This window comes from Ranitomeya imitator, chromosome 6 (assembly GCF_032444005.1).
Source record: "Ranitomeya imitator isolate aRanImi1 chromosome 6, aRanImi1.pri, whole genome shotgun sequence".
Taxonomy (NCBI): domain Eukaryota; kingdom Metazoa; phylum Chordata; class Amphibia; order Anura; family Dendrobatidae; genus Ranitomeya; species Ranitomeya imitator.
In genome coordinates, this window is record NC_091287.1 from 415533092 (window position 1) to 415549507 (window position 16416).

General features: G+C 41.9%; 1 protein-coding gene across 1 annotated transcript in view; it reads right to left on the bottom strand.

Annotated features, from left to right (window-relative positions):
• Nucleotides 1-16416, bottom strand: part of CCDC178 (coiled-coil domain containing 178) — a 787921-nt gene that overhangs the window by 144489 nt on the left and 627016 nt on the right. Inside the window, exon 20 of the mRNA XM_069731267.1 lies at nt 6122-6256. Within this exon, the coding sequence (XP_069587368.1) occupies nt 6122-6256 (135 nt within the window). The remainder of the gene's footprint in view (nt 1-6121; nt 6257-16416) is intronic.

The window sequence follows — 16416 nt, forward strand, 5'->3', positions numbered from 1 at the left end:
GTGATCAAAATAAAAAAAATAATAAATGACCCCCCCCCCTTTGTCACCCCCATAGGTAGGGACAATAAAAAAATAAAGAATTTTTTTTTTCCACTAATGTTAGAATAGTGTTAGGGCTAGGGCTAGGGTTAGGGTTAGGGCTAGGGTTAGGGCTAGGATTAGGGTTAGGGGTAGGGTTAGGGTTAGGGTTAGGGCTAGGGTTAGGGGTAGGGTTAGGGCTAGGGTTAGGGCTAGGGCTAGGGTTAGGGCTAGGGTTAGGGCTAGGATTAGGGTTAGGGTTAGGGGTAGGGTTAGGGGTAGGGTTAGGGGTAGGGATAGGGTTAGGGCTAGGGTTAGGGTTAGGGGTAGGGGTAGGGTTAGGGCTAGGGTTAGGGCTAGGGCTAGGGTTAGGGTTAGGGTTTCGGTATGTGCACACGTATTCTGGTCCTTTGCGGATTTTTCTGCAGCGGATTTGATAAATCCTCAGTGCTAAACCGCTGCGGATTTATGGCGGATTTACCGCGGTTTTTCTGCGCATTTCACTGCGGTTTTACAACTGCGATTTTCTATTTGAGCAGTTGTAAAACCGCTGCGGAATCCGCACAAAGAAGTGACATGCTGCGGAATGTAAACCGCTGCATTTCCGTGCAGTTTTTCCGCAGCATGTGTACAGCGATTTTTGCTTCCCATAGGTTTACATTGAACTGTAAACTCATGGGACACTGCTGCGGATCCCCAGCGTTTTCCGCAGCGTGTGCACATACCTTTAGTATTAGGCTATGTGCACACGGTGCGGATTTGGCTGCGGATCCGCAGCGGATTGGCCGCTGCGGATTCGCAGCAGTGTTCCATCGGGTTTACAGTACCATGTAAACCTATGGAAAACCAAATCCGCTGTGCCCATGGTGCGGAAAATACCGCGCGGAAACGCTGCGTTGTATTCTCCGCAGCATGTCAATTCTTTGTGCGGATTCCGCAGCGTTTTACACCTGTTCCTCAATAGGAATCCGCAGGTGAAATCCGCACAAAAAATACAGGAAATCTGCAGAAAATCCGCAGGTAAGACGCAGCGCCTTTTACCCGCGGATTTTTCAAAAATGATGCTGAAAAATCTCACACGAATCCGCAACGTGGGCACATAGCCTTAGGGTTAGGGTTGGAATTAGGGTTGTGGTTAGGGTTGTGATTAGGGTTATGGCTACAGTTGGGATTAGGGTTAGGGGTGTGTTGGGGTTAGTGTTGGAGGTAGAATTGATGGGTTACCACTGTTTAGGCACATCAGGGGTCTCCAAACGCAACATGGCGCCACCATTGATTCCAGCCAATCTCGTATTCAAAAAGTCAAATGGTGCTCCCTCAATTCCGAGCCCCGACGTGTGCCCAAACAGTGGTTTACCCCCACATATGGGGTATCAGCATACTCAGGATAAACTGTGCAACAATTACTGGGGTCCAATTTCTCCTGTTACCCTTGTGAAAATAAAAAAATGCTTGCTAAAACATCATTTTTGAGGAAAGAAAAATTATTTTTTATTTTCACGGCTCTGCGTTGTAAACGTCTGTGAAGCACTTGGGGGTTCAAAGTGCTCACCACATATCTAGATAAGTTCCTTGGGGGGTCTAGTTTCTAAAATGGGGTCACTTATGGGGGGTTTCTACTGTTTAGGCACACCAGGGGCTCTGCAAATGCAACGTGACGCCCGCACACCATTCCATCAAAGTCTGCATTTCAAAAGTCACTACTTCCCTTCTGAGCCCCGACGTGTGCCCAAACAGTGGTTTACCTCCACACATGGGGTATCAGCGTACTCAGGAGAAACTGGACAACAACTTTTGGGGTCCAATTTATCCTGTAACCCTTGGGAAAATAAAAAATTCTGGGCTAAATAATTATTTTTGAGGAAAGAAAACGTATTTATTATTTTCACGGCTCTGCATTATAAACTTCTGTGAAGCACTTGGGGGTTCAAAGTGCTCACCACACATCTAGATAAGTTCCTTTCGGGGTCTAGTTTCCAAAATGGGGTCACTTGTGGGGGGTTTCTACTGTTTAGCCACATCAGGGGCTCTGCAAGCGCAACGTGACGCCCGCAGAGCATTCCATCAAAGTCTGCATTTCAAAACGTCACTACTTCAATTCCGAGCCCCGGCATGTGCCCAAACAGTAGTTTACCCCCACATATGGGGTATCACCGTACTCAGGAGAAACTGGACAACAACTTTTGGGGTCAAATTTCTCCTGTTACCCTTGGGAAAATAAAAAATTGCAGGCTAAAAGATCATTTTTGAGAAAATAATTTTTTATTTTCATGGCTCTGCGTTATAAACTTCTGTGAAGCACTTGGGGGTTCAAAGTCCTTACGACACATCTAGATTAGTTCCTTTGGGGGTCTAGTTTCCAAAATGGGGTCATTTCTGGGGGATCTCCAATGCTTAGGCACACAGGGGCTCTCCAAACGTGACATGGTGTCCGCTAATGATTGGAGCTAATTTTCCATTTAAAAAGCCAAATGGCGTGCCTTCCCTTCCGAGCCCTGCCGTGCGCTCAAACAGTGGTTTACCCCCACATATGGGGTATCAGCGTACTCAGGACAAACTGGACAACAACATTTGGGGTCCAATTTCTCCTATTACCCTTGGCAAAATAGGAAATTCCAGGCTAAAAAATCATTTTTGAGGAAAGAAAAATTATTTTTTATTTTCATGGCTCTGCGTTATAAACTTCTGTGAAGCACCTGGGGGTTTAAAGTGCTCAATATGCATCTAGATAAGTTCCTTGGGGGGTCTAGTTTCCAAAATGGGGTCACTTGTGGGGGAGCTCCAATGTTTAGGCACACAGGGGCTCTCCAAACGCGACATGGTGTCCTGTTGTGATAGGCAATTCAGTAACACAATGTACATAGCGATCAGAGCACATACAGTGATCTGACAATAACCAAAAATAATAGAACGAGCTCTGAGACGTGGAAACTCTGTAGACCGCAATTCCTGATCCTCTCCAAACACAACTAGAGGCAGCTGTGGATTGCGCCTAACGCTCCCTATGCAACTCGGCACAGCCTGAGAAACTAACTAGCCTGAAGACAGAAAAATAAGCCTACCTTGCCTCAGAGAAATACCCCAAAGGAAAAGGCAGCCCCCCACATATAATGACTGTGAGTAAGATGAAAAGACAAACGTAGGGATGAAATAGATTCAGCAAAGTGAGGCCCGATATTCTAGACAGAACGAGGATAGGAAAGATAACTTTGCAGTCTACACAAAACCCTAAAGAAAACCACGCAAAGGGGGCAAAAAGACCCTCCGTACCGAACTAACGGCACGGAGGTACACCCTTTGCGTCCCAGAGCTTCCAGCAAAACAAATAGACAAGCTGGACAGAAAAAATAGCAACAAATAGCAAAGAAGCACTTAGCTATGCAGAGCAGCAGGCCACAGGAATGATCCAGAGAAACACAAGTCCAACACTGGAACATAGACAGGAAGCATGGATCAAAGCATCAGGTGGAGTTAAGTAGAGAAGCAGCTAACGACCTCACCAGATCACCTGAGGGAGGAAACTCAGAAGCTGCAGTACCACTTTCCTCCACAAACGGAAGCTCCCAGAGAGAATCAGCCGAAGTACCACTTGTGACCACAGGAGTGAACTCTGCCACAGAATTCACAACAGTGTCCGCTAACAATTGGAGCTAATTTTCCATTCAAAAAGTCAAATGGCGCGCCTTCTCTTCCGAGCCCTGCCGTGTGCCCAAACAGTGGTTTACCCCCACATATGAGGTATCGGCGTACTCGGGAGAAATTGCCCAACAAATTTTATGATCCATTTTATCCTATTGCCCATGTGAAAATGAAAAAATTGAGGCGAAAAAATTTGTTTGTGAAAAAAAAGTACTTTTTCATTTTTACAGATCAATTTGTGAAGCACCTGAGGATTTAAAGTGCTCACTAGGCATCTAGATTAGTTCCTTGGGGGGTCTAGTTTCCAAAATGGGGTCACTTATGGGGGAGCGCCAATGTTTAGGCACACAGGGGCTCTCCAAACGCGACATGGTGTCCGCTAACGATGGAGATAATTTTTCATTCAAAAAGTCAAATGGCGCTCCTTCCTTTCCGAGCCTTACCATGTGCCCAAACAGTGGTTTACCCCCACATGTGAGGTATTGGTGTACTCAGGAGAAATTGCCCAACAAATTTTAGGGTCCATTTTATCCTGTTGCCCATGTGAAAATGAAAAAATTGAGGCTAAAAGAATTTTTTTGTGAAAAAAAAGTACTTTTTCATTTTTACGGATCAATTTGTGAAGCACCTGGGGGTTCAAAGTGCTCACTATGCATCTAGATAAGTTCCTTGGGGCGTCTAGTTTCCAAAATGGGGTCATTTGTGGGGGAGCTCCAATTTTTAGGCACACGGGGGCTCTCCAAACGTGACATGGTGTCCGCTAAAGAGTGGAGCCAATTTTTCATTCAAAAAGTCAAATGGCGCTCCTTCCCTTCCAAGCCCTGCCGTGTGCCCAAACAGTGGTTTACCCCCACATATGAGGTATCAGCGTACTCAGGACAAATTGGACAACAACTTTCGTTGTTCAGTTTCTCCTTTTACCATTGGGAAAATAAAAAAATTGTTGCTAAAAGATCATTTTTGTGACTAAAAAGTTAAATGTTCATTTTTTCCTTCCATGTTGCTTCTGCTGCTGTGAAGCACTTGAAGGGTTAATAAACTTCTTGAATGTGGTTTTGAGTACCTTGAGGGGTGCAGTTTTTAGAATGGTGTCACTTTTGGGTATTTTCAGCCATATAGACCCCTCAAACTGACTTCAAATGTGAGGTGGTCCCTAAAAAAAATGGTTTTGTAAATTTCGTTGTAAAAATGAGAAATCGCTGGTCAAATTTTAACCCTTATAACTTCCTAGCAAAAAAAAATGTTGTTTCCAAAATTGTGCTGATGTAAAGTATACATGTGGGAAATGTTATTTATTAACTATTGCGAAATTTTCAAAATTTTCGCCAAATTTCCGTTTTTATCACATATAAACGCAGAATTTATTGACCTAAATTTACCACTAACATGAAGCCCAATATGTCACGAAAAAACAATCTCAGAACCGCTAGGATCCGTTGAAGAGTTCCTGAGTTATTACCTCATAAAGGGACACTGGTCAGAATTGCAAAAAACGGCAAGGTCTTTAAGGTCAAAATAGGCTGGGTCATGAAGGGGTTAATGAGGATCGGTGAGTGCTATCCAACTTCTTATTTCTACGTTATCCATGGTTATGACCACTAGCAACTAGCTAACTAACTGTCACTATATTTGTGTTTGTAACCATGGATTCATAAGGTACCACAATGCCTTGCATATGAGGAATGAAACATAGCTTATCAGAAGAACTATACTACATTTCTAATTGGAGGTATTTGCTCTCATTATTATCTCTTCTACATATTGGGATAGGAGATGGGAATAGCCTCTTAATTGAAAGGATACAACCCCTTTAAGAATTACAATGTATCTGTGAAAAGTAGATGCTATATGGTTGATCAGTATGGGCTCTGATTATTTTTGCGCTCTCATAGACTTAGATAGGTGTGTCTCATCCGAAATACAGAACAGACTAGAGCACGCTGATATTTTTTTCACGGATAATCTATCAGTGTAAAACAACAGCCATCTGAGCTGCTTTATTGAATAACATTGATGTGAGTGCTATCAGTTTTTTTGATTGACAGCACTCGGCTTTTAAATAAGCATGTGTGAATATAGCCAGCCTAACGGGTATCACACAGGACCTTGTTTTCGATCATGTTAAGGGGTATGTTGTACGTGCATACGTCACAGGTTGTTCTGTTGCTGAACTAGAAATGTTAAAACTGTTTAATATCACAAACACTGTTGTAGAATACCGTGTGTATACACAAATATGTATATACCGTATGTTAAGCGTGTGAACATGTAGCTGAAGGCGTGGTGCGTCAGGAAATCTCCGCTTGCTATTGAATTCATCCTGCACGCCATTCCAGTTTATTAAAGAGGTTAAATTTTTATAAAATCCTGATGGGATATGGCTTAAGTGCTTCATCACACTATCCATCATTTGCTTTTCAATCTAGATCGGAATGGTCTTTCCTACCACTATGCAATCACCTACCTGCACAGCTAATATTTTCTGAGCATTCCCCTGAGAGGCTGCCTGGAACCTGGCCAGCCCAGCCTGGTTATAGAGGCCTCGTTGTTTGAAGAACTCCACCATAGCCCGGTGCATCCTGCTCTGCAGCACCGAGATCTAAAAAAAAAAGAAAAAGAAAGAAGAGGAGGGGGTGAACAAAAAAAAACCCACAAGCCAGAGCAGGAAAGGAAATTAATGGCAGTGTTCAAGAAGAATGATGGAGGGAAATATAGAAAGCAGTCAATAGCCCATTCTGCACTGTACAGACCTGACAGGAATTTCACAGTCTCTTGATTTTTCAGCCCACTCATGTGCATTCATCAGAAACCAGTCACATCTGGCTGCCAGGATGGGGGGTTAATTTTCTCTAAATGCCTCAGCAGTTTTGTTCTAGCTGAAGCAAACTCTGTGACTGCAAAGCTGATGAGTAAAATATTTCTACTTCACCCAGTTTAACTCAAAACCGATAGCTTTAGGACATATTGAACCTTTTTGTTTTGGGCTTTTGTTTGATAGAAGGAATCCTCCGAGGCCCTAAGAGCTGCGCGTCAGGTCAGCAAAACATTTAAAATGCAAGGTTAGGACTTTGATGGACATCATGTTTTTCCTTCTTTTTCCTTGTACAGCTTATCATAGCCTGGCAATGTGTTCTTCAGGGCATGACAAAACTAAAGAGAATTAACTCAGCCATCAAACGCTGAGGGAGAACAATAACAGGATAGAAAATTCCACACCGAACTCCCTATTAATCTGCCTCGCTCTGGACATGCGACATGTCAACATGCACCTAAACTAGAAGGGAAAGTCGATTTTGAAAAGTGACGCAAGGTATCATGTAAAATGGATCACATCCCGAGAATCACAAAGCATACAATGCCTAGAATAGAAGAAACTGTTATTGCAAATTCTGCAGAAAAGATGAAAATATATATGGATCCACATACAGATGTCAAAACGGAACAGTTTGAGCAATTTTGCCGATTTGTAAATGAAGAATCATTAAATAATATCACTAATAAAATAGATATATGAGTAGGAGATGTGCACCAAAGCACAATGCTGCAGGAAAAAAAGATGCCAAGTGCAGTATAAGGAGACTGAAATTATCTATCAAGCATATAGTGAGGTATTCCTCTCATCTTATAATGCTGTGCGATAAGTGGGCACCACTCCACTGCCGATACCACCAGATACAGTGTAAAATCAAAGAGCTTCAAGCTATTTCAGTCCAACAGCCAGAATTGTTCATTTTGATCCCAATCTGAAAGAAAAAATTACAGGATGGACTAGTTCCTAGTGGCGATGCTGCTTGGAAGAATAATCCTGAATACCTGATGAAGGATCATTCATTAGAGCCAAAACGCGTTGTAAGTTTGTCTCTCTCAATAAAGTGGTCATCATCTTACTCACACCTGGAAACCATTATTCTTTTTCCTGTGAAGCATCACTGCTAATAAAAAGCTCATCCCCTATATCATTTTTTAAAACTTAGAAAGCAACAACGCTTGAAACGAACTTGATAGCTGATTCATGCTACTTTTTATTGCAGCCTAATATATTTTTCTGCAATATTTGATAGAGACCACACCTTTAAAAGCTGGAGACTGTGCGTTTTGGATGAGGAGTCTAAATGCCAGGGCCTTGGCTGCTTCAAGTTGCCCCTGTGTTGTTGACTGACAGGTCTCCCCCTATACACACACACACATACTGTACATAGAAAAAAGACTTGTCAGTAAAGGGCAGTGGGGTATGTGATGCCACTGGGAACTGGCCTTGGACTAGTCAGCTAGGCAAATGAGGAGGCTTGTTTAGAAAGCTGCGTTGTGTACATATATTGACTGCCAGCTTGAAGAACAGGTTCTGCCAGCCTATGTGGAGTTCATCATTATCAAAATGAAGAATGGGATATTTATTTATTTTTATTTATTATGCACTACTTATATAGCGCTATCATATTCCGCAGCATTTTACATACAGTATTATTATTGTCCCCAATGAGGCTCACAATCTAAACTCCCTATCAGTCTTGAAGTGTGGGAGGAAATCCACGCAAACATGGGAAGAACATACTAACTCTTTGTAGATGTTGTCCTTGATGGGATTTCAACTCAGGACTCCAGCGATTCGATACAATAGTGCTAACCACTGAGCTACCGCGTTTTATAATTTTTTTGGGTACGCCGGATTTGGCCAAACAGTAAAGAAACAAGTTTGAGTTCGGGTACCATAACAGTACCCGGACCCCGTTCACTTGAATGGGGGGCCCGGACATCCACTGTTTGCCTCACTGTCATGTGCAAACATTGCTTCTTATCATCACCGCCGATCAGACAGCTGCAGTTCCCAAGCTGTGAAATGACAGCGTGAGCCCGCAGCTGTGATTGGAGGTAAAAAGTTTACCTCGGGTAACTGGCATCAGATGATGGGACTACAGCGGTGGCTAATGGGAGAATTCATTAACCTGCGTTTGCGTCCTAAGTAAATAATAAAAATAAACTGCATGGGTTCCCCTGTATTTTTGATAACCAGCCAGGCAAAACTGATGATCATCAGGAGAATTTCACTGCGGTGAATTTGAACTGCGGTGAACTTGCCTCTGCACTGTGAGACTTTTTCTCACTGTGCTAGCAGTGAATTAAGGTACAGAGACCAAACTTTACTGTTCGAATTCACCCATCTCTATTGCGGGTCACCAGGCCTGGGGAGCTAAGGAGCTGTAATATAATTCATCAGATGACCCAGGATTTATTTAGCCCTCTGGGGCATTAGCTCTTTTTGAACATAAAGATAAGAAAGCGGTTCGCTGACAGTTTTAAACCCAAACCATCGTGCAGGAGTGAAAGTCCTTTGTGTGTCACCAATTTAAGCAAATGATCGTTATCCCAAGGTCTAATTCATTCCATATTTGTCCCAATAAATAAATATATATATATATATATATATATATATATATATATATATATATATACAGTTAGGGCCAGAAATATTTGGACAGTGACACAAGTTTTGTTATTTTAGCTGTTTACAAAAACATGTTCAGAAATACAATTATATATATAATATGGGCTGAAAGTGCACACTCCCAGCTGCAATATGATAGTTTCCACATCCAAATCGGAGAAAGGGTTTAGGAATCATAGCTCTGTAATGCATAGCGTCCTCTTTTTCAAGGGACCAAAAGTAATTGGACAATGGACTCTAAGGGCTGCAATTAACTCTGAAGGCGTCTCCCTCGTTAACCTGTAATCAATTAAGTAGTTAAAAGGTCAGGGGTGGATTCCAGGTGTGTGGTTTTGCATTTGGAAGCTGTTGATGTGAGCAGACAACATGCGGTCAAAGGAACTCTCAATTGAGGTGAAGCAGAACATCCTGAGGCTGAAAAAAAAGAAAAAACCCATCAGAGAGATAGCAGACATGCTTGGAGTAGCAAAATCAACAGTTGGGTACATTCTGAGAAAAAAGGAATTGACTGGTGAGCTTGGGAACTCAAAAAGGCCTGGGCGTCCACGGATGACAACAGTGGTGGATGATCGCCGCATACTTAATTTGGTGAAGAAGAAACCGTTCACAACATCAACTGAAGTCCAGAACACTCTCAGTGAAGTAGGTGTATCTGTCTCTAAGTCAACAGTAAAGAGAAGACTCCATGACAGTAAATACAAAGGGTTCACATCTAGATGCAAACCATTCATCAATACCAAAAATAGACAGGCCAGAGTTAAATTTGCAGAAAAACACCTCAAGAAGCCAGCTCAGTTCTGGAAAAGTATTCTATGGACAGATGAGACAAAGATCAACCTGTACCAGAATGATGGGAAGAAAAAAGTTTGGAGAAGAAAGGGAACGGCACATGATCCAAGGCACACCACATCCTCTGTAAAACATGGTGGAGGCAACGTGATGGCATGGGCATGCATGGCTTTCAATGGCACTGGGTCACTTGTTTTTATTGATGACATAAGAGCAGACAAGAGTAGCCAGATGAATTCTGAAGTGTACCGGGATATACTTTCAGCCCAGATTCAGCCAAATGCTGCAAAGTTGATTGGACGGCGCTTCATAGTACAGATGGACAATGACCCCAAGCTTACAGCCAAAGCTACCCAGGAGTTCATGAGTGCCAAAAAGTGGAACATTCTGCAATGGCCAAGTCAATCTCCAGATCTAAACCCAATTGAGCATGCATTTCACTTGCTGAAATCCAGACTTAAGACGGAAAGACCCACAAACAAGCAAGACCTGAAGGCTGCGGCTGTAAAGGCCTGGCAAAGCATTAAGAAGGAGGAAACCCAGCGTTTGGTGATGTCCATGGGTTCCAGACTTAAGGCAGTGATTGCCTCCAAAGGATTTGCAACAAAATATTGAAAATAAAAATATTTTGTTTGGGTTATGTTTATTTGTCCAATTACTTTTGACCTCCTAAAATGTGGAGTGTTTGTAAAGAAATGTGTACAATTCCTACATTTTCTATCAGATATTTTTGTTCAACCCTTCAAATTAAACGTTACAATCTGCACTTGAATTCTGTTGTAGAGGTTTCATTTCAAATCCAATGTGGTGGCATGCAGAGCCCAACTCGCGAAAATTGTGTCACTGTCCAAATATTTCTGGCCCTAACTGTATATTATATATATACACACATATATATATATATATATATATATATATATATATATTCAAACATGGAATAAAAGTATTGGAACTTCACCAAGCTCACCAATAGAATGCCAAGAGTGTGCAAAGCAGTCATCAAAGCAAAAGGTGGCTACTTTGAAGAACCTAGAATATAAGACATATTTTCCGTTGTTTCACTTTTTTGTTAAGTATATATATATATATATATATATATTTTTTTTTTTTTTTTTTTTTTTTTTCATTTTCTTGTCTCTTCATTCTAGTTCATTCTTGACATGCTAGCAAAGAAAAAGTGGCAATAAAATTGTATTAACCAAGTTCTTGTCCTCTTATCCTCTTAAAAAGAAGCTATCTTCATAAAATGACCTATTGTTTGAATCAGGTTTATGTGTCATATGTTTTTTTTTAAGCAAAATTCACAATGTTCTTTTTTTATCTTATAGCAATCTTTATTTAAAAAAAGGAAAAAATCATTTTCATGAATCTCAGAAAGCCCATTATCCATTCAGGAAGAGATTTCATCATGCTCACTTCTGTGGCGTAACTTCAACCTCAAAATCTTGCAAAATCTTCAATAGGGCCCCCAACTTTCATGTGTCTTTAACCGTATTGGTCTTTTCATATGGGCAAAGACACTTTTTGGCCCCCTAGACTCCAGGGCCTGAGAGAGATTGCAACCGCCACGCCAACTATAGTTACGCCCCTGGCTCCTAATCAGCAGAGGAAGGATTACAATGACAGGTAACATATCTATACCAAGCTAATAACACAGGATCCTCCAATCACAATAGGTGATGTCACAGCTGACATGCTCCCTTCCTTCACATTGACCTTTGCACACTTCAAAACAAAAGAAAGGGTTGTGGTCTCTGCATTTTGACTAATGTACAAAAGTCAAAAAAGTCTAAAAGAGTGAGTCTTAAAAAGCTCCAGTAGACTGTGAATATTGAAAGATTTATATTTTTTGTTTTTAATACATAATGTTATATGGGAAAAAAATTTACAAAAATGTAAAAATAAATCCATATACTTAATACAAAGACCTGATTTAAACAATAGGTCATTTTTTGATGACACATTCCTATAAAATCATTTCATCCTTCCTTAAGCTTCTAATCCAATGCATTTACCAAAAACTAGTACCAGATCTAGTCCCTTGACTGTTTACACAATATGGTGAGGAAATTAGGAATTACTGAATTTTAATACATATGATGGGTTTTGTAATATCAGTTTTTCACTTGTGAATATTGCAGTATACTAGAGCATCTTTGAGGATCATGGCCTTTCCCTTATAGCTTTGCAGAACAGCAGGTGTCTATAGGCCTATTTTGTCTTTGAACATGACAGTGAAAATTCTGTGTGTCTGTTGTACATGGACAAGTAGTTTGCATTAGCTTTGGTTGAAATCCCTGCCTCCAAAGAGTAATCGTCTATGGTCTAGAAGATACATTTTGATCCTTCAAACAGAACGACAAAGCTGGTAGCTGTCAAGTGGAACTGACCAACTGGATAGTTTTATACAATTGCAACAATCCAAGAAGTTTTAGATTAACTTTAACAAGCTGTTGGGGATTCCAAATCGATGAGAGTAGTTATGGGGTTTAGAAATAGGAGAATATATTTTAGAATCTGGATGAATTTTAAGTTCAGCCAAAGACAGAGTGTTGCAATACCTTATTGTCTTATAAGTCATTTTCATTATTGTACAATTATTTTTTGCAAATGTACAATAAGGCTGAACTGGATGGACAAATGTCTTTTTTCGGCCTTACTAACTATGTTACTATGTAATATAATAATAATAATCTTTATTTTTATATAGCACTAACATATTCCGCAGCGCTTTACAGTTTTGCACACATTATCATCGCTGTCCCCGATGGGGCTCACAATCTAAATTCCCTATCAGTATGCCTTTGGAATGTGGGAGGAAACCGGAGAGCCCGGAGGAATCCCACGCAAACACGGAGAGAACATACAAACTCTTTGCAGATGTTGTCCTTGGTGGGGTTTGAACCCAGGACTCTAGCGCTGCAAGACTGCTGTGCTATCCACTGCGCCACAGTCAGTGGCCTCCTCCGATACATCACAGGGTCCAGTAGCACACCAAGGTCACCCGGTTCCTAAATTAGTCATACCCATACATGTTATTGGTGAGTAAATAATAGAAGACAACATTCTGGTATTATTTTACTTGGGACGAATACAATTATGGAAAATTGAGTTATTGCATTACTGTTGTTTGCGATTTTAAGTTCAATACGCCCCCAATTTATTTATTTTTAGGCTTTTGAAGCTCCCAGACTTATTTAATATTTTGAATGAGAAAAAATGGGAATGGATTGCAGACAAGTCGTCATCCGCAGACAATCTATTGCTGAGAGATTCCAAATAGGGTTGAGCGAAACGGGTCGGCCATTTTCAGAAGTCGCCGACTTTTGGCAAAGTCGGGTTTCATGAAACCCGACCCCTGTGTGGGGTCAGCCATGAGGTCGGCGATCTTCTGAATCTGGTATCGGAATTCCGATACCGATTCCCGATATGTTTGCAATATCGGAAATCGGTATCGGAATCCATATTTAAATGTAAAATAAAGAATTAAAATAAAAAATATTGCTATACTCACCCTCTGACGCGCCCTGGTACTAAGCGGCAGCCTTCCTTCCTTAGAATCAGCGCGTGAAGGGCCTTAGATGACGTCGCGGCTTGTGATTGGTCGCGCAACCGCCCATGTGACCTCTCGCGCGACCAATCAGGAGCCGCGACATCACCGAAGGTCCTTCAAGCGCTGATTCTTAGGAAGGAAGGCTGCCGGAAAGAAGCAGGGCGCGTCCGAGGGTGAGTATATTCCTATTAGGTATATACTCACCCTCGGACGCGCCCTGCTTCTTTCCGGCATTCTGTCATTCCGTGAAAACCGGACCACACTCAGATGTCATGTGATGATTTTTCTTCACGGACCATAGAGTTGCATTGCCAATTTTGTCTCTGATTTTTTCCATCGGCCACTGAGCATTTAGTCCTAAGGAAAAAAACACTATTATGTGTCCTGCACAATCTGTTCTGTTGTTTGAGTATCTGTGTCTTTCTATATTATGGATCTACTAACACTATGGTCTTTTGGCTGACATTATTTGATGTCTGATATTTAGAATTTGTTATATAGTGTTTCCCATAGTGTTTTGTCTTTGGGGATTACATTTCGTATAGTGCAGCATCTGAACCACGGGATTTATTATTATTGCAACTCAGATTCAGTATGTGACATATGGTATACGTACATTAGGATTTGTGATATTTTACTTTCCTCATAAAAATTGTAATATTGTTAAAATAATTATTGTTGTGTACATGGATTCATAGTATATTATTCATAAGTATCGAACTGAAATCGTGTTACCTTGTTCATATTTTCTCCTGCTTATTCAGAGACTCCATTTTCTCCTCTGTTTATGAATATATCATGTCCCTGATATTTATACATACCATTGCAGACTACATATGCAAATATTCAATCTGTGGTTTCTGGTGATATATTGTGTATAATATTACAATATTTATATCTTTGATTATGGTTGTTTAATGGGTGCGGTTTGGGGCTGCTGTTACTTGGGGTCATTTTTTTACTTTTATAATTGTTTTTCAATAAAGACTTCATGTAGTTATCTAGTTATCACTAGATGGAGGCCCGATACTATCGCATCGGGAGAGCAGTAATGATACGATGGGGGCAGGCATGCAGCGCTATTGTTACCTAATGGCATCCTGTGATAATCTAATGACTTTTGCATTAGGGGACTCATGTGCTTGACGCCTACGCTTATATGCATTGTTTTTGTCCCAGTGATGCTGTTGCTCTTCAAGAGTCTCATTTGCCCTTTGTTGTCTTCGACGTTGTGCCTTTGCTGCTTTCCTTTCATTATCATTGGCGTACTTTTTAGGAGGAGCAATGTTGGCGCTGATATTTGCTTCTTAAAGGGGTTTTCCCACGAACGAAAGTTCATTTTAAAATTTGTCTGTGTTTGACTGTGTACAGAACATACCACAGCTCCTGGGCAGAGGAGAAAGCAAAAGACAATACTGACATTACAGCAGGAGATCGCAGAGGATACATTTTGTGAGGTAAAATATTTTTTAAAAACAGTCAGTGAAATATTTTACCTCACAAAATGAATTCACTGTGATCCCCTGCTGTAATGTCCGTATTATCTTTTGCTTCTTCCACTGCCCAGGAGATGTGGTATACTCCATACACGGTCAGACACAGTCAATTTTCAAAATTAACTCCTTCATGGAAAAATCCCTTTAATGTGACCAGCTTCCTCTGCCTGTAGACACATCGCGCATCTGCCACCGGGATCAGCCCAGTGATTCGCATAATTCACTCAGGAGCAGTAAATCAGACCGCTGCCATCTTTGTGCAGACAGATAGTGGTGGTCACATTAAAACTGTGCATGCGCTCCTCCTGTACAAAGATGGCAGCAGTCAGTGAATCATTCGGCTGACCCCGGCGGCAGCATGTTCGCAACACTGTTCCACTGGTGGTACCGTGCAAGAGGCTGCGTGAGTATGTGTGTGTATGCATGAAGTTGAGTGTGAGCGTGAATGTGAGTGCGAGTTTGAACGTGAACATGCGTGTGAATGTGTAAGCGTGTGAGTGTGAATGTGAGTGTGAGCATGCGTGTGAATGTGAGCATGAGTGTGAGTGTAAGCGTGTAAGTGTGAATGTGAGTGTGAATGTGTGAGCATGAGTGTGAATGTGAGTGTGTGAATGTGAGTATGAGCGTGTGTGAGTAAGCGTGTGTGTGAGTGAGTGTGAGTGTAAGAGTGTGAATGTGTGAGTGTGTGAATGTAAATGTGAGTGTGTGTGAGTGTGTGTGTGGTGTGTACGGCATATACAGTGTGAGTGTGTGTGGTGCGTGTGGCATATATAGTGTGTGTGTGTGGTGCGACAGTGTTCCACTGGTGGTACCATGCAATAGGTTGGTACCAGCAGCAGTTTACATATTGAGACACCCACCACTTTATATATTGAGAAACAGGAACATCATGAGGATCACCCCTGGAAGCATTTCTGACTCCAAGGTCACAGCTGCGCAGTGAATCATTTTTCTACGGCTGCCCGACGGGGAGGGTGCCCCGGTGGTCTTGATCCCAGCGGCTGTCTGGATTCCAGCGGAGGGCGGGATCCCAGCGGCAGTCTGGATTCCAGCAGCAACCTGGATCCCAGCGGAGGGCAGGATCCCATTGGGGGTCTGGATCCCAGCGGTGCGGAGGGGTCCTTGCGGCATGGGGTTCTTGCGGAGGGGGAGTCCTAGCAGCAGGGGCACCAGCGATGTCCTACTGGTGGTACTGCGCAAGGGCCTGGTACCATCAGGGGGTGCCATATTGGAATACCGATCACTTGAATATTCCAATATGGTGGTCGGCGTACTTCCTGTGTGGCACAGTGGATTGTGGGATTCGAGGACGTCCAGACGGAAGTGGATGACAGACAATTTAAGGTAATTAAATAAATAGATGATCCTGTGTACATAGCGTGTTTCTTGCTTCTTCTTGTCTTTCTACATGTCTGATTTCAACATGCCACAGGTTGATGCCTAATATTTGGTGGTGCCCTCTTTCCACACTTACAATT